General features: G+C 41.0%; 1 protein-coding gene across 3 annotated transcripts in view; it reads left to right on the forward strand.

The window, feature by feature from the left end:
• The first annotated feature begins 3,873 nt into the window (after window positions 1-3,873).
• SOS2 (SOS Ras/Rho guanine nucleotide exchange factor 2) overlaps window positions 3,874-27,357 on the forward strand; it is a 71,887-nt gene continuing 48,403 nt past the window's right edge. For 2 of the 3 annotated variants that reach the window (XM_075065815.1, XM_032775762.2), the window contains exons 1-5: window positions 3,874-3,988; window positions 4,492-4,695; window positions 6,310-6,453; window positions 16,116-16,226; window positions 18,764-18,862. In XM_075065815.1, the coding sequence (XP_074921916.1) occupies window positions 3,974-3,988; window positions 4,492-4,695; window positions 6,310-6,453; window positions 16,116-16,226; window positions 18,764-18,862 (573 nt within the window). In that variant the 5' untranslated portion in view covers window positions 3,874-3,973. Of the gene's footprint in view, window positions 3,989-4,491; window positions 4,696-6,309; window positions 6,454-16,115; window positions 16,227-16,685; window positions 16,894-18,763; window positions 18,863-27,357 lie in introns of those variants that run through there. The other variant, XM_032775755.2, reaches the window with a different exon arrangement.

Below are 27,357 nucleotides of genomic sequence, written 5' to 3' on the forward strand. Positions count from 1 at the left end.
TAGCATCGGGGGGGGGGATGATTGAGAAGGAAAGTAGCCTAATTGACACTCAGATCCTAGGTTGAGCGTATAGGGCTGGCAAGTAAATTTTACTTTCAAGCTAAGCAAGTTTGATATGGAAACCATTGAGTCACAAACATTTAACCCCCCGATGCTATTTTTAGTGTCATTTTTCTTAGCAGAACAGCATTTCCAACTTTCCGATCAGTGCGGCTGTAGCAATAGCTGAATTAAGTTCACTTCATTGCATGTGTAAATGGAAGAGGGATAGATATCCCTTCCTCAGCCTTCCTCCCCATAGCCTTAGGAAAGGGAAAGTAAGTCGATATTTCTTTACTCATTCATACTTGTTCCATGTCACCAAGTGTCAATAAGTGACAAGGAAGTTCTAAATAAAGAGACCACAGAAACATCGAGGGAATAAAAGGCTATTGCTTTTGGAATGTTGTAGTTTATTGATGGCTTACATTATGATTAATTTCCAAGTGTACTTTAGAAGGCAGCTATTAAAGATTAGCAAGGTTTGGGAAGCATTTCTGATCTGTATATATAATACAATATTATTTATACAGTGAAATTTAGCTGTAATTAAGATATTTAGTAATTAGCCTTCTGAATAAGGACCATATTTTTCTAAGTAAAGAAATAACTGGTACTGCAACATTGACATGCTTAGTCTTCAGTTTATAAGTTAGCTTCTTTAAGGTCAGGGCAAACTATTTTTTTTTTTTTGTAATTTGTGTCAGTGCTTATTTGCTTTGAAGGGAACTAGGGTTGTTACACTTTCAGGGACCCTTACTGCTCAATTTCTAGAGTAGGTGTGGCTCTTAAAGTTACATCTCCTTTCCCCTTATTTCGAAATTTGTTAGGAAATATTATTTAAATACAAAATTATGTACCAGCATGTGAAGATGCGGCTCCTTCAAAAACATGTAGTGACATTCTTTTATATCACTGCAAATTACTTTAAAGGGTTTTTAAAAATATGAAAACTGTTGTGCTATAATATGTACAGTTCTAAGAAAGAATTAACTGTCTAAAGTTCTTATGGTTTGACTAACACAGTGTTTCTCAAATACTGGCACTGTGGCCACATATGGCCACCAGGGGCTTTTCCTGCAGCCACAGTGCCCAGGCAGTGATTGGGGTGGGTAAAGCCGTGGTCCCTCTCCCAGGGCCACCAGCAGGGTTTGGACCCTGCACCCCCCTCTCCCCTCCCGAAACACACATGCTGGAGGAACAGGCAGCTAGTGAGTTCACCACCCTTCTGGGGACAGTAGGGTCAGGCTCCAGTCCTGGCATGGCAGGTAGCAGGCTCTGGCCATGGAGCTCCAACCCCCAGCTGTGGGGCTCCTCTTCCCCCATCACCCCTGGCCTACGCCAGCCCATCATGCATTCCCCTCATCTCCCAGTTCCCCCCTCTCGACCTCCCCATCCAAGGCTTAATTCGTCCCTGGGCTTGCCAGGACTGAGTAAGTCTACTGCTGTGAAAAGTGATATTTGTATGTTTGTTAATATCACTTTTCACAGCAGCAGACTTACTAGCTAGCAGATCTTTTAAAAAAAAGCGAAAAAAACAACAAAAAAAGACAAGAACTTTCAGAGCACCTTATTTGTGTTTCTATTCTGGTTCAGTAGGAATAGAGACAACATTATTTTTATTACTGAGTCTTCAAAAAGATTCAATAAATTACAATGATTTAGACATGTATATGTGCATATTTATTTATTTTTTTCCTAATGTTAATTAAAAATTTTAGGAAAAATTGTCAGTGGGGCTACCAACAAGAATTGGTAGCCACAGTTTGAGGCCACCAAAAAATTTGTTGTGAGGACTCCTGGTCTAATATACCTCACATCAAACTTAGTGGCAGGAAAAATTCTTGTTTGGCTTATACTTCTTAACTAGTAGTGCCACTGGTTAAATTAGAAGAAACCATGAAAGCCTGGAAGTTCAATTTCTTGGGCATACTGTTGATTTTTCAAGTGAGGTTTTTTTTAAAGCCTAGGTTTATCCTGAATTAGTTTTACAACATCCACTGATTTATCATCTTTAAGTCAATCTTTTAAAATGCAAACGTTTCTCCCTATTAAGGTATTATGTGGGTGTTTCTCTCCATGCTTCATATTTCAAAAATGTAAAAGGAAATTCCTTCTGTAAGATGGTAGCATTGCTGAATAAAGTTAGCACCTAGTATAAAAAAAGAAGACAGACAGCAGATATGTATTCGATACCAGGAAGACTTGAGGCCTTTTCAATCTCTCTCTCTGGAATAATAATCAGACTCCTATCTATCGAGTATAATATCTTCGTTTATGACAGTGGTTGTGGGTGGCTGTTGAGAAGGAAAACCTAGCAGCTCTGAATAATGCTTTTCTTTTTGGAGATTGCTCATTACTATGGCTAAGATTTTTGTCATGGATTTTTTAGTAAAAGTCATGGACAGGTCACGGGCAAAAAAGAAAAATTAATGGAAGCCATGACCTGTCCATGACTTTAACTAAAAATATCCATGACAAAATGGGGATCTTCAGGTCCCCACACCATCCGAAGCGGGGCTAGGAGCTGCCTGCAGTGTCTGGGAGCTGCAGGGTATCCGTGCCACCTGCAGCTCTGGGGGTCCCCTGCCTCCCATGTTGGCTGGGGGGCTGGGGGTGGGTTGCCCCATGGCCCCCTGGGGTTAGGGGGTTGCCCTGCTGCCCGTGGCAGCTTGGAGCTCCAGGGTCCGCCAGAGGCACCACGGGTATCCTGTAGCTCCCTGCCCCTGCGAGCAGTGGGGGACCCTACAGCTTCTGCCCACCACAGGCTAAAGTCACGGAGGTCACTGGAAGTCATGGATTCTGTGGCTTCCACGACCTCCATGACCAAATCATAGCCTTACTTGTTACACCTGTAAAATGAGCTAGTGAGCAAATGTATAGGACCATAGTAGCTGGTTTTAAATGATGCATCCCAAAATGTATGATGGCATGATACAAAATTAATGATATTACTAAAATGCACAAGCCTATCTGTATTTATTCATGATGGTCCTATCACAAATTTGCATCAGGCAAAAGGTCTGGGTGAAGTAAACCCTCAGCCGAATATGAAAAATATCATCCTGCTGTTTGAAATGTTTTCAGAAGTGGAACAATGTCTTCCCTGTTTTTCTTTTCTACTCCTAAAGCTTAATTAACTCCTTCATATTAATTTGAGTGTAAGTATGTGGTTACTTCAGTTGCACACACATTTTATCTGAACACTTCACTTAATTCCTATTTAAGGTTATATAAAATGGCCATACTGGGTCAGACCAATGGTCCATCTAGCTCTGTAGCCTGTCTTTCGACGGTGGTCAAATGTTCTAGGATAATGGATGTGCTAATGCAAGGGGACAAGAGCCTGCAAGAGATTTAGAGCATCCCATTTTTAATTCTGTGAAAGCCTACACATTTTGCATTAAAATTGTAAAAGGAAGAATCCTTTTTTCCTCCATTTTCCATGTGTAGGCTCTCATCCTGCAAGGATTTAGGCGTCCTTAATTTTAAGCCCATGAATGGTCTCACTCGAGTCATTTAATTTTAATGAGATTTGAAAAGCCATGTTTTTGTAGCAGGCAAAGTGTGACAGTGGCATGTTTCTAAGATCTTCCTTGGTGAATATTGTTGGCCACAAACTCCCATTTCTGTTCTGTGGTCTGGCTACTGCAGCTGTGTGTTAGCAAAGCAAATATCCTTTTGGTAAAAATGCTAATATCTCACTTTTCCAATATGGTGCTCAATGTCAGAATAACTTTCAGGCATGACTATGATTTTACTGTGTTTTGTTTTCAATTTACAGGAGGTTCTAGGCTATAAAGTAGATTATCATGTCTCTCTTTATATTGTGGCTGTTTTGGAATATATCTCAGCTGACATTTTGAAACTGGCTGGAAATTATGTTTTCAATATACGACACTTTGAAATCTCCCAGCAAGACATTAAAGTGTCTATGTGTGCTGATAAGGTGAGAAATAATTTGATTTGCTCTACTGATGTTTAATTGGCTTAACACTTCATTTAAAAACATTGTCCTTTAGTTCCCAACTGCATCATCCTGTTATGATTCTCATTATTATAACTCCTCTTTGTAATGGTAGATTCTCCACTCTAAGTGGTTTAGAAAAAAATAGTCTTTCTAGTTTCATCTTTATTAAATTGTTCAGAAACCTTTTTTGTTGAATTTCAGTTATCTTCATCATCAGGCAAAACTTTTGCAAGATGCCTTCTGTTCTTCAGAATCCATCTTTCGCAAATCCTAACTTGTTTTCCTGCTGCACTAAATCATAAAAAACACAGCATTGGCAGTTGATCCTGCCAAAGATTCAACATTGCTACCTCCTGATTTTTATTACAGAAAGTGTTGTGTTAAATACAGTTCACTAGTTTTTGAACAAATTGAGACCATTGAGTTTGAATGAAAGATAGAAATCAGACTTGTATAAAAACTTGACTTTCACTCTTTGCTAGGTTTTGATGGATATGTTTGATCAGGATGTTATTGGTTTGGTTTCGCTGTGTGAAGATGAGCCCTCTTCTTCAGGTGAACTCAATTACTATGAGCTAGTGAGAACTGAAATTGCAGAAGAAAGACAATATCTACGGGAGTTGAATCTGATAATAAAAGTGTTTCGGGAAGCTTTCCTGTCTAACAGAAAGTTGTTCACACCGTATGTAAGTCCCTTTTTAATAGATTACTGTTTTAGTGCTTAAATACTTGCACGTCCATTTTCAGCTGCAACTTAGCAAATTTACATTGCCTGTAACAAATTAAGTGAAATTTGGCTTGAAGTATCCTAGTGTATAACAGAAGTGGTGACTGGTGCCTGAAATAAGATGGAGGGACTGCAGGTAGCAGTCTTAGATGAATATTCTTAGACCAAGGTTTAAAAAGCAAGGTTCCCTGTTAGATGCAAACAATAGTTATAGTGCCAGATGGTCATGTGGGTAGAAAATCTGATCCTTATGCAATTATGCACCTGCACTTTACCAGGCAAGCAGCAAAGCAGCAGATGGAGGAGCTGTGGTTCCTAGGAAAGAGAGTACTAGGAAGAGGGGCTGCAGATGTCTCTCAAAAAGAGGAAGATGTGAAACCTTGGTAATTTACCTTAATTGACAGGGAAAGGGGAGAATTGATAAGGGGGTGGAGAGAGATTTGGGGGCTAGGGTGTGGGCAGGGAGAGATGGGATGAGTTTCTGAGCATTGGATGGAGTGGGCCAAGGCTGGAGGTAACTGGAAAAGAAACTGATGTCAGTCAGAGGTTGGAGTCAAGGGAAGGGTGCTTTCCAGATGGTGGGTTGGGGAAGACTGCCCAGATGGGGGTGTCTCTCAGATATGGGACACTAAAAGCGGGACTTGAAAAAGGAAGCTGCCACTTCCCTTTCCAAGCCCAGCTGGTATTCTGAAAAAGAGACTGCATAGCTTTGATTATAAAGTTTTGTCATTGGGACCTGAGCTGGGGGCTATTTTTAAATTTTCACTTCAGTTTAAGTTCAGAGACAGAAAAGAGCAAGGAGGGTGATGGAGGGGAAATGATGACTGCTTTAAACTGCTCCTCCCCTCCTGATTGTGGCCTGTTAGTGTACAGACTTAAAAAGTTGGACCCCATTGTCCTACCCAGTGAATAATCCGTAGCCTCTCACAAGAAACACTGCTCTTGGATGCTGGATTGGATACTGCACCGTGCTCTTGGACATTTAAAAGTAAAAATCGTGCAATATTGGATCAAAGTGAATATGCCCAAGCATGATTGCTCAGCCTGAATTGATGGCTAGAACTTGACTTCCTTTCCCTTCTCTCTGTTGTCTCATCTCTATTTAGGGTATGTCTACACTGCACGTTCCTTATGGTGGCATGTAGAACAGAGGCACTGCATAGACATGCAGACAGTGAGACACTGCTTAGGCAAGTAATGACAAACCCGAATCCTGTGGGTATACCCTACGTGGCTCTCTCTACACCCAAGCAGTGCGCCCTCCGTCTGCACTGCTACTTTTAGCAATGCAGTGTCATGCTGCCTCCACGCTGCTGGAGCTTTTCCCTGCTGCAGGGAAAGGCTCTGGCATGATGGAGGTAGCACAAAAAAGCTCCAGCAGTGGGGAGAGGCTCCGTCAGGGTGGATGCAGTCTGTTTTCACTGTAGCGTGTAAGCTACATGTGCCTCACACACTGCTGCCAGTGTAGACAAGGCTTAGATAGCTCACACTTTATTTGAAACACTTGGATATCTGCAAAAGAGTAAAGGAAATGGTAACAAATATTACTAAAGCATAATTTTTGTTTTCTCAGGATATCGATACGATCTTTAGCAACATTTCAGATATTCATGAATTGACTGTGAAGCTTTTGGGGTTGATTGAGGATACTGTTGAAATGACAGATGAAAGTAGTCCTCATCCTTTGGCTGGCAGCTGCTTTGAAGATCTGGCAGAGGTGAGTTTCTAAAATCACTTCATAGGAATATTTTGTATCTTCATATTAAGCTAGTGTCCATGACTCTATATCTCTGTGGAATGGACAATAGAAGGCATGTTCTGTTCCTTCAAAAAAATAAAAACGTTTATGAGGTTCTGAACAGAGAATGATGATAAGGCAGTCATACAGAGCAATCTAGATTCCTTGGTAAGATGGGCCCATTCAAACATGCCTTTTTAATACAGACAGATACAAGATCATGCGTCTAAAAACAAAGAAAACAGGCCATGCGTGCATAATGGAGGGCTGTGTCTTGGAAAGCAGTGACTCTGAAAATGAGTCATAGTGGACAGGTAGCTCACCATAAGCTCCAAGTGTGATGATGTGACAAAAAGGGCTAATACAATCCTTGGATGTATAAACAAGAGAGTAGAAGTAAGGAGGTGATTTTACCTCTGTATACGGCATTGGGGGACAGATACTAGAATACTGCATCCAGTTTTGGTGTCAAAATTTTAAACAAGAAGTTGGAAATTTGGAGAAAGTGCAGAACAGAGCCACAAAAATTATTTGAAAGTTCCTTACAGTGAAGAGACGTGGCGCTTGTCTACACAGGGACATTCAGGAAAATAATCTGAATTAATCAATAAGAACATTCTCCGACCGACATGCACTGTGTGGCATACCCCAGTCATGTGTGCTCCCACTCTGAAAGAGGCAGAAAAGAGGTACTATGACGCGCACACACACACACACACGCCCTAAAAAAGGGGAGAGGTCAGAGTTTCTATTAAGTGGACTAAACAGTAGCATCCATGCTCCACCCCAACTGACAAGGAGGGCAAGAGATTGGATCTTGTGGGCTGAAAGGTGTTCTCTTCAGCTGGCCTCTAGTTCCAGATCTCAAACTACCTGGCACTGATCACTGAGTACGACTTCCTACACTATGGACAGATGGTGAAATTCATGGATAAGCTGCCTTCATAGGATTGTTCTGAATTCCAAGCAAATCTAGAGGAAGAAGAGTTGGTTGCTAAGTCCATACTTCAGGCTGCGGTTAATTCAGCAGACACATCCTCATGCATTTTGGCAACTGGAATCATCATGAGGAGTGTAACCAGGATTCCCTCCTCGGGTTTCCCTAGAGAAGTACAGAACCCAATTGAAGATCTGCCCTTTGATGAATCACACCTTTTCAGTCAAAAGATGGATGATTCCTTGCAGTCGGTAAAAGCTTCTAAAGCTAACTTGAAATCCTTAGGTATATACACGTCATTTCCAGAGTGAAAGTTTTATTGCCCACTGCCTGCAGAACTTCCCAGCTCTACCACCAACGACCACAGACCTCCCCAGAAATGTCCTAGGGCCCACAGTCTATTCACCTGTTCCGACAGTGCAATCCTCTACACAACACACTCATTTTGCGCTTAAACAATATCTATGAGCTCAACTAGAGAGCCATCAGCCACCCTATTTGGGGGCTGTCTCAAACTCTTTCTGTTGGTATGTAGCATGATTACAATGGGCAAGTGGGTCCTGGATGTCATTCAGCGTGGCTACGCCATGAAGTTTATGGCACTATCTCCTTCATATCCCCCACCCTGTTTCCGTTCCATGGATCACTCTCACGACAGTGTTCTTACCCTAGAGTGGATTCCATCCTACAGAGAGGAGTAGTAAAGTCAGTCCCTGCAGCCTTTCAAGGCATAGAATTCTACTCCAACTACTTCCTGGTGCCCAAGAAAAAGGGAGACCAATCTTGGGTCCGAGACACCTCAACTGTTACATTTGCAAACTGAAGTTCCTTATGGTCACACTTGTGGCTATCATCCCTTTGCTAGAAAAAGGCATGCGATTTACAGCTCTCAATATGCAGGATGCCTATTTCCATATTGGCATATATGCAACCTAGAGACAGTTCACCTCATGTTCACAATGGGGCCCCAACACTTCCAATACAGGGTTCTCCTGCTCAGACTGCCCTACAAGTCTTCACAAAGATTTTCTCTGTGGTAGCAGCCCACCTTTGGCGACAAGGAGTCTTTGTCTTCCCTTACCTAGACAACTGGCTACTGGCAGCATGGTCCAGAAAAGAGGTGAGCTGCTTCTGCTCTTCTCCCTAGGAGTGAGCATCAAACACAATCACTAGAATTCATAGGCGCACGCATTGACTCAGCCTTCACATGCACTTATCTGCCAAAAGACATGTTCCAGAGCTTATTGGACTTGATCGCCTTAGTGACCTCCAGTCACAACCAGAACTGACCACAAATGGGAGTTGCACGACACGTAGTTGCAGACATTTTCAAATGCCTGGGAACCTGATCTGGGACTTCTTTTACATCTCGCACCAACACTAAGTGCCTCCACTACTGCTCAAGAGGAGGTCTTGCAACCCACTCACAGGGGAACACCCGGATCTCTGACTGGTCGAACTAGATCAGCTACACCTTCACTTCATGTAACTCCTGCCACGCATTCTTCACAAACTCAGATGGGACCAGGCGACGGTCATCCTGATCACCCTGTATTGGCCTCTCCAGTTTTGGTTCCCTCTTCTTCTCTGCATATTGAAGCATCCTCCACTCTTACTACCAATGTTTCCGAGTCTACTCACACAACACAACGGCAGGCTCAGACACCCCAACCCAAGGGTGCTTCATCTGACAGCTTGGTTTCTGGATGGACACCTCCGCTAGTGCAGGAATGCTCGCCGTTGGTCTTATACATCCTCTCTGATAGCAGAAAGGACTCGACAAGGCAATCATACCAGGCCAAGTGGCTCATTTCACTGCCTAGGCCCAACACAGCAGGCTTGCCCCCGAGGCTGTGGGCATTCCCGTGCTATTAGACTACCTTCTGTCTCTGAAGGCCTTGGGACTCACTCTCAGCTCCATCAAAGTGCACGTAGCGGCCATTAGTACCTTACACCCTCCTGTGGAGGGGCATTCCCTCTTCACCCACCACTTGACAGCCAGATTCTGGAAAGACCTTGTACGCAAATACCCTCTCATCCAGACTGTTGGTCCTCAGTGGGACCTCAACCTGGTCCTCACAGTACTAAGGGCCCCCTTCCACTCCTACCCCCTCCCTTCAGTCTCTGGCCTCTTCCTCTCTCTTCTAACTAAGAAAGTAGCTTTCCTGGTTGCTATTACTTCTGCAAGGAGGGTTGGTGAAATGGGGGCTATGATGGCAAAACCCCCTTTCACCACATTTCATAAGGACAAGGTTTCCCTGTGCCTGCATCCCAAATCTGTACCAAAGGTGGTTTCTCGTTTTCACCTCAATTTAATCCATACACTATCCCGTTGTCTTTCCCAAACCACACACCTCAAATGAGGAACAGTGGTTTCACTTCCTCGATGTACATAGAGCCCTGACCTTTTATCTACAAAGTCTTTCCAGAAGTCTTTGAGATGTGTGGTCCCTATGTGTATTCCAAACCCACCCTCCTTCCCCTCTGCTGTGGATTTGATAGGTCTGCGGTGGAGAAGGAACTAAAGAGACAGTCAGTCCTGCCCTGCCCTTTATCACTTGGGCAAAACTACAAGGCAATGCAAGGGTACATGTGTGGACTGGCGGATACAACTACTTTGGAAAGCACCAGCTCCGGGCGCATGGCGCATTATCCTTAGTGGAATACAGATGGGAATCACATGTCTCAAAAAGTTCCAGTTACAGGTAGATAACTTCCTCCTTACATCGGTATATGTGTCCCTCAGGGGTGTGAAAAATCCACACCACTGAGACATGTAGCTGTACCTACCTAAGTCCCAGTGCAGATAGTGCTAGAATTCGTTCATTAATCTTACTGCGACCCCGTGGGAAGGGGGGGGTGTTGATTACCTGCACAGACAGGAGAACCCCTCCTGTCAGCATGGGTAGTGTCTACACTGAAGTGCTGCTGCAGCGCTGCCGCTGTAACATTTGAAGTGTAGACAAGCCCTAAGATGAGTTAAGGCTGCTTTAATTCTGAATGAGAGTGCCCACACAGGGGTTTAATGTGGTTTAACTAATCCACTTTGAAAATTAATTTCCTGAGTGTCACCATGTTGACAAGCCCTTAAAGAGCTCAATCTGTTTAGTTCATCACAAAGAAGACTAAGAGGTGACTAGATTACAATGTATAAGTACCTTCAGGGGGAAGAAACACTGTGCAGAGTGCTCTGTAGTCTACCGATGAATGCCATAGCAGCTACCACTGGCTGGAAGTTAGAGCCAGAAAAATACAATTTAGGAATAAGGCAAAAATTTAACAGGGAGGGAGTTTGACCATTGGTACAAACTACCAAGAGAAGTAGCAGACTGTCTGTCCCTTGATGTCTGCAAATCCAGACTGAATGCCTTTTTTGGATGCCTTAATCAAATGCCAGTTAGTGTGCCCAATGCAGAGGTAACTAGGTGAAATTCTATGGCCCTTGTTAGCCAGGAAGCCAGGCTAGGAGGTGATGATCCTTTCTGGTCTTAAACTGTGAATTCATTTATGAATGAATGAATTTCAAACTTACTAAATATTTCAGCCTATAGTTAGGCTTCTTTGCCATTATCTTCCTAAGCAGGATAATTTTAGGGTGATTTCTTTTGCACTTCTGTGCTTTCAAACAGAATATATCTAGTTAAAAGTCAAATGAGAGCTCACCGCAACTAGCAACTGGTCCAAGCAAAGGTTACAATGGTTCTTATGAAGAGCAGAGATTGTTCCTTTCACTTACCAATATGTCATAAAGACCTCTTATGATTTATGCAGTAAGGAAAGCCCTTTCAATGAAATACAGCCTGGATTTTTTATATATTTCATTTAACTGAAAGTTCTTAATGCAATGAAGAAGTAATTATGAAACTTACATCTAGGAAAAAAGCAGGTTCTATATTTGAGAGTGTTGAATTTAGTGGTAGGTAGGTAATATAGAGCAAGGTCACTTGGTAGGCTAGACCTGTTGTCTGAACATTTCACACATTTTATGATACTTCCATTCTTGTGTAAAACATATAAAAAAGAGATGCTTAGTGATGAAAACTAAAATACCTAGGTCATACAGCAGCAGGTATATTTAAAGTTGTCTTAAGCATTTCCATTATAAAAGCCCTATGATTAAGGTTAAATCACGTTTTGGGCTGGTCTATTTTCATAGGTAAATTTTCTTTTGCAAATCTTGTGCAAAAATGGGGTAGCATTTTTGAGATGAAGGGAATAGAGAGGAAAGAAGCCTTTCCATTTTAAAAAGTTTTTCGCCTTTTTCTTTGGGTCTAGTGTGTTGGTGGTTTGGGATAGAAAGTTTCTAGACAAGTGACATTTTAGAATCCTGGTCAAAACCTCTTCTTGATCACATAACAATTTAAAAATTTATAATTTACAGTACATGTTGATATCTAGCTCAAATATTCTAAAGCGAAAAAGGGCTGAAATATGCATGCATGAGTGTGGAACTTAAATTAATCATTTCTGTCTCGTGGATATTGAATCAAACATGCCTTCAGAGGTGTATGTGATGATGTAAAATTCTGCTGTGTATGCTCTGTACACAAGCTGCAAATTCTCATAACTTTGTCAAATCAAAACCAGTTTTTCCAAAACAACCACAACCATTGTAATGCTGAATGCAGCTTTCAGATATCAGTTAGTTTTGCAGTAGCCTTGCACCAAAAGTGTCTGCAGCTTTTTTACACTTGCATTTTATGATTCTTCTTCAAGTGGTGGTCCCTATATGTATTCCAAACATGGGTTTTTATGTGCACCAGACCCAGATGATTTTCATAGCAGTGTCCATTGTACGTAGCTTCGTGTCTCAAGCGATGCTATATTAGTTTGTGCAGGTCAACCTCTCTTCAGTTCCCTCTTACCGCCACATGGTTGGAGTTGGAATCTCTGTTCCTCCACAGTCGTGGTTTTGCTACGAGAGCACTTTCGATTGCTTTTAAATAGTTCTTCTTGTTTTATTGTGAAGTAAAACAGTTAGTTATGTTGGTTGTTTTCTTAGCAGAAAAACAGTTGAAGGCATTTTGCCCAAACTTAAAAAAAAAAAAAAAAAAAAAATCACCTTTGGGCAGAGACCATGAGTGGAAAATGCCTCAGTGGTGAAAATTTCAGAAAATTATGACCATATGAACATAAAATGTTCTAATGCAGCTTTAACTAGAGAAACTGTAACCAGACAGTAAGTATAGGAAATGTGTCTTCAAATATGTTGTGTGGATCCCACTGTCGTAGGTGCTCCTATGCCTCCTGCATGTGAGGCTGGATTCTTTTGAATAGCAGTGCCTGTCTGGGTCTTGTGCAGTGGCAGAAAGGGCAGAGCAACCCCGGCCCTCCTTCAGTTCCCTTTTACCACCCATGACAGTGAGATGGAACCCAGCTGCTTTATGACCAGCTACTGCTACAAGGCTTCAAACTCACCTTTTCTTGGATAGTGTGGTGAACAGAGAGTTTTCACCACTCTTCTCCCTTGTTTCCTTTAATTTGGACATTGCAATAAAAAAAAAAAAAAAAAAAGAGAGGAGACCCTACCTCCTGTGTAGTAGGTATTTTGCACCACCATGACAGACTCTAAACCAGTTGTTTTCACCTCTAGGTCTCCGCACACTAAAATTTCCAAAGGGATCTGCACCCCTATTTGAAATTTTTTAGTGGTCCACAAATGAAAAACAGTTGAAAACCACTGCTCTAAACCCTGTCCATGCTATGATGGGCTCATCCTCCCTACTGACAGACACAGCTCTTGCCTGTTCTACGTGGGAGAGAGCCATATCCCAAGGTGCTTGGCGTGCCAGTTGTTTTCCTCTAGAATCTGTAACTGTGGGGACTCATGGGTCAGATTACATCTGCTTGAGTGATCCATGTGAGTCACTCAGACCCAGAGGAAGTGACAGCTATTAAAGTGGAACTAAAAGAGTCAGCATTAGCTACTACACTCCAAGAGCAGTTAATGAAAGAGGCAACTAAGCAGACGCTGTCAAAACTGGCACCATCAGCTTTGATGCCCTCAACACCAGTGACCTCAGTGCTGACACCTTCAACATCAGAAAGACAACACTGAAACAATCCTGCATAGAGCATAAGCTCCAAGCAACACATGGGATCGTCCCACAAGGAGACTGTGAAACTTAATTCCAAGGAAAGAGTCCTGAAGTCTGCCAAGGTGGGAATGGCACATGGTAAAGAACCTTGGCAGCAACCCAGAACCCATATTGATACCCTCAACCAAACTGAGATGCCCCCCCTGAGTGGCCAACTTTCACACTTTGTTAGTGAAATATAATTTCCTTATCTGAATGAGGGTCTCTCCGTTCTTGTGAAAGATCCACTCAGCTCACAGGAAGTACTTGAGATTCACAGTGAGGCCAAATCACTGCCAGCAAAAAGTACTATTATTCAAACACTCCACAGCACTGATAGTCTTTACAACATGGCTAGCAGAGGTTGCAGCATACCCGAGAAGGCAGAGCATCCATGTGTATGCTTACCTGCATAATTGGCTGGTCAAAGGCAGATCCCAGCAAGAGACTGCAACAAACCTAGAATATTCTCCCTTCCTATTTTGCCTGGAAGTCCTCCTAGTGAACCGTGATGCAGAGGATAGAGTTCATTGGAGTTATAGTAGACTCCAGGTCAGAGTGGGCATACCTATTAGAGTTCAGGTTCCTGACGTTGTGATCGCTATTACTTTTGAGATAAGATCAGACTACAGTGATTACAGACTTGCCTTGGGTTGTTAAACCATATGCCAGAGTTTCATATATGTGATGCTGCTTGCCAGACTTCACCTGAGGCTGCTGCTACTTTGGGTCAAATTCATCTATTCCCCTCCAAGACATTGGATGGACGGTAATGTCTTGGGGCCGCCTCATATTGTTGCAGAGTTGACATGGTGCTGGACCCCAAAAAATTAAGCAGAGAGGGTATTGTTTTTGTTCCTCCTACTCAACAAAGACTTGAGTCACAGATGCATCAGGCAAAAGTTGGGGAGAATACCTGGACCACCTGTGAATGCAAAGGATCTGGTTCCTGGAGAACATGGGAGTTCCCATAAACATCATGGAACTCAGGGCCATCAGGCTGGCCTGTGTGGTGTTCCTGCCTGTCCTCTGAAATTCCACAGTGTAGAACCTGATAGATGCCACATCTGTGATGCACTGCATAAACAAGGAGATGCATGCTCCTCGCCCCTCTGCCTGGAGGCCATCAAATTCTAGATATGGTGCTAGCAACAGGGGTAACCCCAATGGCTGTTCACTTCCCAGGAGTCAGCATTGACTAGAGACTTTGTGAGAAGATAACAACCATGCCAGTCATGAATGGTCACTGCAGAGAGATGTTGTTGTGCCAGTATTCCATTATTGGGAGGTTCCTGTATTAGACTTGTTCACCACCAAGGACAGTAACCCACTGTCATCTCTGTTCCAAGCTCATTGCCCAGCATATTCCTTCCGCAGTGGAACCCAAGGACTCCTTTATGTCTTTCCACCTATTCCCCCATCTTCCATGGTGATTTCCAAATTCAAGAGTCAGAGCCACGATGATTCTCATAGCACCACATTGGCCCCAGCAGTTTTGGTTGACAGACTTGTATAGATGTCCATTCAGCCATTGAACCAGCTCCTGTAGTGCCTGGACCTGATTTTACAGTACCACAGCCAGATAGGTCATCCGAACCTAAAGTCTCTGCACCTGACAGCCTGGATGTTGGTTAGCTAAGTACTACAGTCTGGGACTGCCCTAGGCACCTTCAGGAGATGCGGTTACAGAGTAGAAAGAGAACAACCAGGAGAGATGTACCTCTCCGATCTCAGGATGGCTTGGACAACAACCAAAGACAACAACCAGGAGGACTTAATTGTCAACTTGGAAGAGGTTCTTGATCTTGGTAGCCTAACAGGGCTTGGCTCCTATGTAGGTACCACAGATCCTTGACTACTTGCTGTATCTGAAACACTGATCTTTTGTTCAGCTCCACTAAGATCCATCTCATTCTGATCTCAGTTTGCCGTCTGCCTGTACATTTGTGCTCCATCTTCTCTCGCCCAGCAATATTGAAGCTCCTCAAGGATGTGATATATATTTATCCACTGGTCAAAGAGATGGCTCCTGCCCCAGAACTGTGTCATCCCGTCGAGACTCGGACTCAAAAGAAGACTCTTTCTGAAGACAGTCTTCCTAGCTGCAGGCACCTTGGCCAGGAGACTGAGTGAGCTCCAAGCCCTTTGGGCTGATCTTCCATACATGAAATTTACTAGGAAATCAGGTCTTGCAGCGTGTGAGGCACATGAGCACCTGAGGTGGGATCCACACCGACATCAGCTCAGAGAACCAAAGTTACTGTGGGGGTAATCATTGTTTTCATATGTGTTAGAGAAGCCTTTTCAAAACATGACTTCTTGGTGATGGGATCACTACTGGACTGTAAGTAAGAATTTGCCTCTTGGCTACCACCATTTCATTAACATTTGTGTTAATGACAAATATGGTGATGCTGAGCAATGCTCCCAACAGGTTTGTTCATGTATTAAATGTACATTAATGAATTATGGGATATACTGAGTTATATTATTTTTGAATGAACTGAAACTTTCCTGAAAAATCACATTAACACATCAGATCTCAATAAGCAAATCGTATAGCTGAGCAAAAAAGATGTCGTGCATCCTTTTTCTATATATACATAATTATTTCCTCCTTTCTTTAGGAACAAGCCTTTGATCCATATGAAACTTTGTCCCAGGATATTCTTTCCCCACGGTTTCATGAGCATTTTAATAACTTGATGGCTAAACCAGCTGTTGCGCTACATTTTCAGGTAAGTATGAAATCTCACTCAAGAAATACGACATTTCTTTTGTGAGATTCAGCCTAGATTTCCTGTTTCCAATCAGTCTTTGGGGTTGGGGGAAATCCTAGTGGGATCCCGGATCATGATTTCTCCTCAGATTAAGGTATTTGGGCTGTGCCTCTCTTTTTGCAAATACTGGAGGCAGCTCAGACACGTCAGTTGGTCTTGGTCACTTCCCTTCAGCCCTTGTACTAGAGTCTTTGCCTCCAGCAAAGTGGTGACTTGGCATTCCTGCCATTTCCATTGCCATCCCCATTTTTAATTCCAAATCAGTGAACAATGTGTTCTCTCTCTCTCTCCTCCTCTCCCCCCTTCACCACATACACCTCGTCCTTCATCCAATGATTGACTTTTTTCAGGGATCCATTCCTTAACAGGATCACCCACTGAGCTCCTTCCCTTATTTATTTTCCCCTTCCCCCCCAGCGTGGCAGATCCTGATAAACAGTACCTACAAATAGCTAAGAGTTCTTCATCTGGAAGGAGACTCAAAGGAGCCACAGAGGGAGAGCTCTGCCACAGTTGCTCCTATCCCACAGACCCTGCTTGGGCAAGGACTCAGTTTGGACAGCTTGTTAGGGTCTTTATGTCCCATCGTGCCAGCTGAGACTCCCCCCGAGGCATCTCTTCAAGGGTGAGTCAGTCCTCTTCACCTTTTGGGACTCAGTAAACAAGACCATCATCCTGCAACTGATGATTCCTTGGTCGGTCAGTGCAGTAAACTCATTCCCCCTTCCCCCCCCACCCCCCCAAAAAAACAAACAAACAAAAACAAAAACAACCACCCATGGCTGATCCACCTTTATAGGGAAAAGCTCTGGAGCCTTATCCCAGATACTCAAGTGAATACTGAGTCACTTGGGAAGGAAGCTGGCATCCTCTCTTGAGTCCCTCTCCCCCCCCCCCCCCCCCCCCCCGCCCCTCCGATACTAAGAGTTGGACTGTGTTTGGGATATTCCTTAGCATTTTGTCTCCGTCAAATTGGAGTGAAGGCAGAAGAGATATGGCCAAGCCTTGAAGTCCCATGGACAACCATGAGCTGCCTCTGGCAATTGCAGAAAGAGAGGTCCAGTCTAGATGTCTTAGACTGACAGATCATTTCCAGAAAGGAAAACATTGGATAAATAAATCTCCATTCCACAGTTACTTAATTTTAAGGTGTGTCTGTGATTTCTCTCAGCTTTTCTTCTGATCCATACGTCAAGAAGTTATGTTCCTTTCCCAGGATCCCTTGGAAATTCTTTCTCCTCCTCTTGCCTTCTGAGTTACTGTGTTAGTTAATTGATCAAAATGCAAAACAGTTTTAAAATCATTTTTGTTGATTAAATAAATATGTGAATTCCAAAGTTGTTATGAATAGTATTATCCCGTGTATTTAATAAGCTCTCCTGTTTTCTGTGGCATGTCAGAGGGGTAGATTAAGGCAGAATTTAAATATCTGGGCCTATGGATCTAGCAAGGATTTGGAGGGAAAGACACAGTGCACTTTGAGATCTGGAGAGCCTGAAGTAGCATAGAGAGATGTGAGTCCCACAAACCCTTTTGCAGGGTGGTAGGAGGTGGAGTACTTGAATTTCTTGTGGGGTTCCCTTTGGTCAGATTCTCTCTGGGTCCCAAGTCTTTAAGTTTTCACTGCATTCCAGCACCAAATTCTGCAGGAATTTGAAATTCCTTCTGTTACTTATAGTAAAATATCCATTAAAGAAGTGGGTTTGAGCATATCTGACTGATCATAATGTTTTTCAAGCTTTATGCCTTAATACCCTAACTTCCCAGACATGACTGTGTGCTTTTGGATTATGTCTGCTTAGTCATGAATACGGTTTCACTATAGAATTCTGCATGTTTTTAATTTTTGGCTTCTTGAGCTAGTGCTAATTAATAAGAAAAGGAAATGCATAACTAGTTTTTTGTGTAGATATTAAAACCAGGTGACAGGCTTTCCTGAGGAATATTTGGTTAATGCAATTGGAAATCTTGATCGTGGAAAAACTTAAGTTTTGTGGCTGATACTGAAGATAGTGCTGAAGTATGCAGTCTGTTAAGGATAAAGGTCCACATGGCTTTGTGTGACCTGAGAGCTGTTTGTAAATTGTTTTCTAGTTAACTTGTTCCACACATTGTATGTTGATTTGCTGTTTCTGGTGAAAATAGAGGTAATCACAGTGAAACTGATAAGTTGCCTATTTTATGAGTTTGCCACTGCAGATTCTCACTGAGGCAGTTGAGGATGCTGTATCTTGCAAGCAATGGGCGAATTTTTAGTAGCAAACTGGGAGCATGTGTGCACTACCCTCTGATCCATTGTGCTTCCAGTATTTGCAATGCACTCTGCCTCCTGGCTCACCATCTCACCACACCTTACTCATTCAGATTCTTCTAAAGATTCACTATATCTACATTTCTCACAAACAAATTAGTAAAACTCTGGAAAAACCTCTCAACTTCTTCCCTCCATTTTTGGGCTTATATGTGGTAATAATGCCACTTTTTTTTCTTTTCAGTCTATTGCTGAAGGTTTTAAAGAAGCTGTACGGTATGTTCTTCCACGGCTTATGCTGATCCCAGTTTATCATTGTTTGCACTACTTTGAATTATTACAGGTAAGACAGTAGTGCAGTTTCATTTAAAGTATGAATAATTTTAGTTTAGGAAGTTAATTTTTATTTACTGTGCATGAAGATAGGATGTGAATATAGTTAAGCATAAATTTTACAGTAGTGATTGCATGATTAGAAAGTAAACTGATTGTTACAATATATTATTCATATTAAATCATGCAAAATTCAAACTACTCCAGTTCTCAAAGCTTCCCTAAATCTTCGATTATTGCTTGTGTGCTGTGGCATGCGAGGTCTATTTTTTATTAAATTGAACTGGCATTTAAGTGAGATTTTCATTAATTTTACAGTGTGAATTGCTTTTAATTCTTTGTTTACTTTTATTTCATACATTTTACTAATTCAGTAAAAGATGGTTCAACTCAGTGTCCGGGCCTCTCAGCTCAAGGCAAGCAAATCCATCTTACTATTTTCACACTCAGCAAAATCAGAATAATCTATTTTGACTAGTCAGTAGTTGCTTTGGGTTCCAAGTGGACAAAGCTGAGAAATAAATAAAATAGAATCTTTGAAAGCCTGGCACATTTTCTCCATAATGAGGATAGGAGAAGAGTACATCCACAACGCTCCTTTAAAAATAAAAATAAAAAAAAATATTGGAGAGGTTTTAATATTTTGTACCTTAAAAAGTGAGGACATTCACAAGGATTTGTGGAATCCTGATTTAGTTGATATTAAATTATTACCAAGAGCAAGACTGCGTAGTTTGGGAACTGATGTGGATTTATAAATAATACTACGTGTTGGGAAATAGAGACATAAACTATACAAAAAGTAATCTGTGGGTATGACCAAAGATTACCTCTGTATCTAGTGCTTCTTATGTGCCCTGGCAAGGTAGTCCACACCACAGCTTGTTTTTTTGCAGGTAACCCTGTTCATAGCACCTGATAAATAGTATAACAACATTTGCGCGTACCTCTATTTGTCTGTATTTGTTTGCTTCTGATTTGAGTTAATGGAGATAGGGACCCAGGCAGGATAGAGGATCCATCAAAAAGCAGAAATACAACTCTTGTTGGGAGTATGAGATAAGCATTATAAATGAATAAACAAAGAACAGAAATGTAACTAGGGACAATGCGGTATCTTGGCTATAGGGAGTGATCTTGGGACACTTGTAGCCTCAGAGATTTTTAATGATCGTAGACCATGTGCCAAAAACGTTTGCTCATCTCTGGGGCAGTAGAGATGTTGCTAAGAAATAGATTTGTAACACATTTGTGAACAAGTGAAATCTTTATAGTTTAATCAATCATTCATTTAAATGAATGAAGTGACATTTGGTTATTTCTTAAATTTTAGTATTGCATGAGTGCTAAGAATTTTTTTTAATTAAGCTCACAATTAAAAAGATTACATTACCTAAAATGTATTGCGTGCATATTGCAGTGGTATGGGGCTTGCCATAGTGTACGATCAGTTTGTATTTCATGCAACTAATACAGCCTTTCAGTTCTATATTGCTAGCTGGTCCTTGCGTACTGTTCCAAGGATGTACCTGATATGTGTGGGAAGAAATAGCAAACTTTGCAACCTAAAACTTGTATCAAATTGTAGCACTCAGACAAGTTAAAATCTACTTAGCAGTGAAAAAACTGAATGGAAAGTCAGGTTAACAATATTGGGTTTTTCAAGTATTTAATTCTGTTAATGCATAAGATTAACATTTTTAAATGCTAGTTTAATTTTCATTCTTTATGCTGTTTACTTTTTGCAGTTCAGTCAATGTTAGATAACAAAAACATAATGGGTTTTACTTGGAGTCTCATGTTTTAGCACAGGGCTATAATGTTTGGGTTGCCAACAGCCTGTAGTAATGTTTAAATCTAAGTGGTTTCCTTGTATTTTTAATCTGTGAAAATATTTCTACTGTTACTAAGTTTTGAAACAACATTTTTAAACATCTAAATTTTTGTTCCAAACACCTGGGCTTTGTTGTGGTTAGAAGATGTGAATGCTTTAATTATAGTACACTTTTGAATGCCTTCATGAAGTTTATAATTTTATTTGAGTGAGACTTAAAAGATAAACAAAATACATATCATTCTCGATTCTTGGAGTAGCCTGACTTGTTTTAGTTCAGAAGACATAAGTCTTCACACCACTAGCATTAATTGGCTATACTTTTGTGGGTCTTTTTGCCAGCCCTTGGTATAGGGTCAGTACCAATAGACGGGTAAGTACGGTGTTTGTTTCAAAGAAGAATAACCCTAAGGAGAACTTAATCATTGACAGTTGTTCTCTTTCCCACAGCAAAATGCATTTTTAAATGTGACAATTCTCTGACATTTTTGGAAGTACTTTTCTTTAAAATGTGAATACCTTAACCAGTTTAGTGGCCTGTGTGATGCAGGAGGTAAAACTGATTATCTTAATGTTCCCTTGCTGCCTTAAAAAAATTTTTTATGAATAGGCTATGTCTTAGTATTTAGTTGAAATATGAAATCTTAGGCTCCAGTCCTGCAAAGACTTAAGCGTGTGCATAAAATTATACATTGAGTAGTCTCATTGAAGTCAATGGACGTACTCACATTGCATAAGGTTAAGTACAAACATAAATCTTTGCAAGATTAGGACCTTACAGTGTTTAGACAGTTTTCAGCTACAGGATCTAGTGTTTAATTTAGTGTGGTGTTTTTACTTTGGTGTTCTGTGCAATTGATGATTATACATGCTTTATTTACAAACTTGATAGATCTTATTTGCTTCATGACTCTAGAAGACTTGTTGCTATTTATATTAGAAAATGCAAAACAGAGAAGGTACTTAAAAATCTTTTCTAGATAAGTTTGGTCTTGTCTTTCTACTCTCATAAGAGACTTTTTGTCTGTAGAGACTTTCAGCACACCAATAACTCCTGTTAATGCTAGTGGGAACTACATACACACAGCCTCTGCATGAATGGAAGAACAGACTGTTGGGTATCATTAACTTTGTCTTTTGCCTTGAAGTGTAGAAGCTTGTAAATAACTGTGGAAATATTTTGCTGTTGTTTTTTTTTTAAGTTTACATAAAATGATCTTGTTTAAGTTATAACTTAAAAATAGGTAAAGCCTCAAGATGATACATGGGCAATACTTGGGCAAATTTATTCTTGATAATAGGAAAAATCCAAAGCATTTTTACTAAGTGAGATGTATTTTGATTTACATGCAAAGATGAATGGAGTACAAGGCTTTGGGGCAGTATTCTAGCTCAGCTACAGCGATTGCCACTAAAAAAAATCAGCAATTACCCAGTTATTTGTCCTTTTAAGTGTACAGAGGGAAACACTGAAATATTGAATACCATTGTGTAGTAAATATTGGGAATGTTCAAAAAAGAACTAGATAAATTCATGGAGGATAGGTCCATCATTGGCTATGAGCCAGGATGGGCAGGGATGGCGTCCCTAGCCTCTGTTTGCCAGAAGCTGGGAATGGGCGATGGGATGGATCACTTGATGGTTACCTGTTCTGTTCATTCTCTGTGAAGCACCTGACATTGGCCACTGTCGGAAGACAGGATACTGGGCTGGATGGACCTTTAGTCTGACTCAGTGTGGTCGTTCTTCTGGGAAATGTTGCATCTTTAATGGTGACAATGAATAATTTCAGGTTAAAATTTGAACTTCTTATTACATTGTGAAAACTTCTGCTCAGTGATTTAAAAAAAAAATCCACAATGTTGGTGTGTATTCAGAAAGCTACAGAGAACAATACTTACAATATATTAATGCCATTACATAAGTTGTTGGTATTCCTTCTCCTTGAATGCTTTAGTAATTTCATCTCAGAATGTAGCAGAAATGGAAACAGTCTAGACAAGTACAGCAAAACTCTTAGAGGCATGAAAGAGAGGTTTCGTGTTTCTGAAGGCATGAAGAGACGTTAAAAAAATTAGGACCACTTAACCTCGAGAGGAGAAGAAAATAAAAAAAGCAACCGAATAATGGTATATACAACAATAAATGCTCCAGAGAAGGTCAGTCAGACACTCCTCTTTATCCTTTCATCTGTGTGCAGATCTGGTCGCTCCATCTCAAAAAAGATATATTGGAATTGGAAAAGGTTCAGAGAAGGGCAACAAAAATGATTAGGGGTATGGAACGGCTGCCATATGAGGAGAGATTAATAAGACTGGGATTGTTCAGCTTGTAAAAAAGACGAATAAGGGGGGAGATATGATAGAGGTCTGTAAAATCATGACTAGTGTGAAGAAAGTAAATAAGCAAGCGTTTCTTACTCATAACACAAGAATTAGGTCACCAACTGAAATTAATACACATCAGGTTTAAAACAAATGAGGAAGTATTTCTTCACACAACGCACAGTCAACCTGTGGAACTTTTTGCCAAGACTATAATGGGATTCAAAAAAGAACTGGATAAGTTCATGAAGGATAGGTCCATCAATGGCTATTAGCCACGATGGACAGGGATGCAAAGCCATGCTTTGAAGTGTCATATACTCTGTTTGTCAGAAGCTGGGAATGGGTGACAGGATGGATCACTTGATGATTACCTGTTCTGTTAATTCCCTCTCAAGCACCTGGCATTAGCCACTATTGAAAGACAGGATACTAGGCTAGATGGACCATTGGTCTGACCCAATATGGCCATTCTGAGGTGAGGAGATAACTTCCCCTGTGGCATATTAGTACATAATTTCCTGTAATAGGAATTTTACATCTTATTCTAAAGTATCTGGTATTGACCATTGTACTAGATAAGCCATTGCTGTGGTTCTGTTTTGGTGTGATCTTGTGTGCAGTGAACACTGCATTAGAATGTAAATCTACCTATGTTCCCTGGCAGATCTAAGGACTGCAGGGCAGCCTGTCTGTGGTTGATGTTTCAGCCTGTGGTCTAGAATAGCAATGTTTGTATTTCCATGTGCTCCATTTTCACACAGAGGTTTTGGGCTGCTGCATTCTTTAAGCTACAGAACCCTGCACAGTTGTGCACAAGCCCACCTGTACAGCCACTCCACTCAGGACCTCCCTCAAAGGATATTACAGGCTTGTCATAGAGGTTCTAAGAGAAGGAATATTGATAATAATAAAGGGGTTTGATCCTGCAGTAATGCTGAGAAACACAGGTAGCCAAGTATAGTCTGCATAGGAATTCTGCAACTAGTTATAAATCTTAGAATATTCTGCAGTTCAAAATACGGTGATTAACTTTGTAATTAATGGAAAACTCTGATATCAGATGCACATTAGATTGAGTTCCTTGTGATCACAAATTCAAGAAAATCATAACCTCTCTCTTGCTTCAAAGATATCTACTATAAAAATACTGTTTATCAGATTTCCAGACCAGCTTTGTAAATCTATTTCAAGGAACTCAAAGAATTTATCTAAACCCTGGACAAGCTGCCAAACAGATTCAGACTGTTGAGCCATTCAGGTAAGGAAGGAACGTGACCTCAGCGTCGAATCCATGAAGACTTTCCTTTATTAATGAGCTAGCATATTCTCTACCCTTTTAAACTGTGACTGAGGACGGGAGGGAGAGGGATAGCTCAGTGGTTTGAGCATTGGCTTGCAAGTTCAGTCCTAGAGGGGGCCACTTAGGAATCTGGGGCAAAATCAGTACTTGGTCCTGCTAGTGAAGGCAGGGGGCTGGACTCAATGATCTTTCGGGGTCCTTTCCAGTTCTATGAGATAGGTATATTTCCATATATATAGACAGACTATTAATTATCTTTTTGTTGATATTTATCTTCAAATCCACTCACTTCAGAGATCTCTTGTATAGAATGGCGTGTTACATAGCTGCCAAACAACCCAGAAGATATCAAATTCTGTCTTTTTTCCCTTTTACTATTGTTTAATCATTAGCAGCAGATATAGAGAACGAACAGCAGCATTTTATAGACTCTCAGCACCTTATCTTTTGTAATCACCAGTGAGAAATACATATGAACAAAAATATACCTACTCACCACATTATACAACATTTTTCTTATGTTGAGCATGATGTGTTTTCGTGCTCTGTAGTTTGAGGGTATAATCACAAAATGCCACAACTAATCCAGTCTCTAACCTGTCCTGAGCAGAATACTAATTAGTGCAAAATTGCATAATCTTGTGATGGACAGCCTTTGGAGATAAATGTTGTCTTGTCCTTGACCACCACTGGTTGATTGACTCCTTAAGTAAATCTGTGCCCAGCACATTAGTTCCTCTAACATAACATAAGACAACAGAAAAGTGTGTCAGCACAATAAGATAATATTATTATAGCACTCTCTTTTGGCATTCTGTTACATCAATAAGGAAGAGTGTCTTAACATTTGTCAAGAACTACAACAACACTACTCTGCAGACATTGCCTCCAAAGTATGTTCAGGTGCCAAGACATAAGACCAAAAGCAGAAATACAATTAATTGAACTGATTCTACAATTACAAGGGGACATTTGCATAGTTTTAGAGGGTGTTCCAAGAGATTAGATCCACACAAGATCATCCATTTTAGAATACCAGAGAGACGGAAGGAACTAAATACCACAGTTCAATTCTTCACAACCAATAGTTGTGTTTATCAGTGGTCAGAAGAACTCTAATGCCCTTTATTCCTGTTGTCGGTCATTTCCTTCAGAAAAGAATAAAAAAGTTGACAAAACTGTCGTGATTGTCAGTTTACCAGTATTAATATTCTGTCACATCTCTGGCAAAAACACGTTCCTTTTTTCTTATCCTGTGAATAGCAAATAAATTGCACTCCTATGTTGATTTAGTCGGAAAGCTTGGCTGTAAAGGGCAAGAACTGGATAGAGTAAAGTCTGCCAGAACAAGTTGCCTGAAATGGATTCGGAAAACTCAATATGTTAGAAACCAGAAATGGGAGAGCTTTCTGTATATCTTTACACAAAATGAAAATAGATGCCATGTAGTGTCCACTAGCTACAATTTTAGACTATTTTCTGGAGCTGTTTCACTAAGCTAAATACAACCATTTTATCAATGTATGCCAGCGATGGTCTCTCATTTTGGAAAGAGTTTGGACGAAATGCTCCTAGGGACTCTGAGGAGAAGAATCATTATATTGTCACAATCCTTAGCTACTTGCGTGTTTTAGGACTTCACAAACCTCGTGTCATTTTTTTCAGACCCATCTTATGCCCTCTCTCCTTTTCCCTTTGCTGTTTTAGAGTTTCTGCTTATGAAGTGGAAAAGAGGGGTTACTCACCATGGCAAGTGCCTTATTTTCTCTTCCCTATACTGTTCTCAGCATGCGTAATCCTCACAAATACTCAGATATAAAAGTTCTTTGATTTCCATGATATACAGACTGGGGAGTATTTGGGTATCTGGAAAATATAGTGGTAGTACTTTGAATCACATAAAGGGGGAGGGCCCATCTGCTCAGTCCTGTTATCTCAATTACTTTTAGAACCAGCTAAATATTCTTGCTGAGAGAGCATACTGGGAAAGAAACAGGCAGCTACTGCCATACTGTGTGATTGTGGGTAAGATTCCTCTTAAAATACATAGGGCAAACATGAGTTAGCCCATAGTGGGTGGCAAACTGGCTTGATTTTGCCCAGTAGACCAGTGTGCCTGAATTTTCTTGTCTACTAAGTTTTTCATGCAATCTTAACTTACAAGAAGAATTTATCGTTAAAATCGTATAGACTCTTCAGTTACTCATGATAATCTAATGCTGTTAATATTTTATGAACCATTACCTTAAAGAATGTGAAGTTTTCTGTAACCCCTTTTTTCTTACAAGTGAGTGTTGAGATGAATATCGACTATGAAAGCTAATTAGATTTTTGTAAATTGGTGAGTTCCTGCATAGTGGAGAAGGAAAAATCTTGTTTTCCCTAGTAAGTGAAGTAAACATTATCACTGGAGTTGATCATCTGTTGCTAGTTTTAAATCTGGAATTTCAAACTTTATCTTTGCTGGTAGAGAGAATGGTATATGAAGTTGACCTTTGCTCTTACCCATCTGCTGGACTTGGTTGTAGTTATTACAACAATCTGTAACCCACTAAAGGCATGTCTATGCATACAGTGCTTTAGTGGTGCTGCTGTAGTTTGTGTGGTGAAGATGCTCTGTGCTGACAGGAGAGAGCTCTCCAGTTGCATTGGCGTAAAAAACCACCTCTGCGAGCGGCAAAAGCTGTCTCACCAACATAGCGCTGTACACACTACAGCTTATGTTGGTGTAATTTTACTTTGCTCAGGGGGTGGAATATTCCCTGAGCAACCTAAGTTTTGCCAACCTAGGCTGTAGTATAGACATAGGCCACGTCTACACTACACAATAATATCCAATTAGCTAAAATCGGTTTCATAAAACTGATATTATAAATTCGATTTCACGCGGCCACACTAGGCACAGTAATTCGGCGTTGTGAGTCCATGGTCCGAGGCTAGCGTCGATTCCTGAAGCGTTGCATTGTGGGTAGCTATTCCGTAGCTATCCCATAGTTCCCGCAGTCTCCCCCGCCCCTTGGAATTCTGGGTTGAATCATTATTG

This window comes from Chelonoidis abingdonii, chromosome 4 (genome assembly GCF_003597395.2).
Source record: "Chelonoidis abingdonii isolate Lonesome George chromosome 4, CheloAbing_2.0, whole genome shotgun sequence".
In the NCBI taxonomy this organism is placed as follows: Eukaryota; Metazoa; Chordata; order Testudines; family Testudinidae; genus Chelonoidis; species Chelonoidis abingdonii.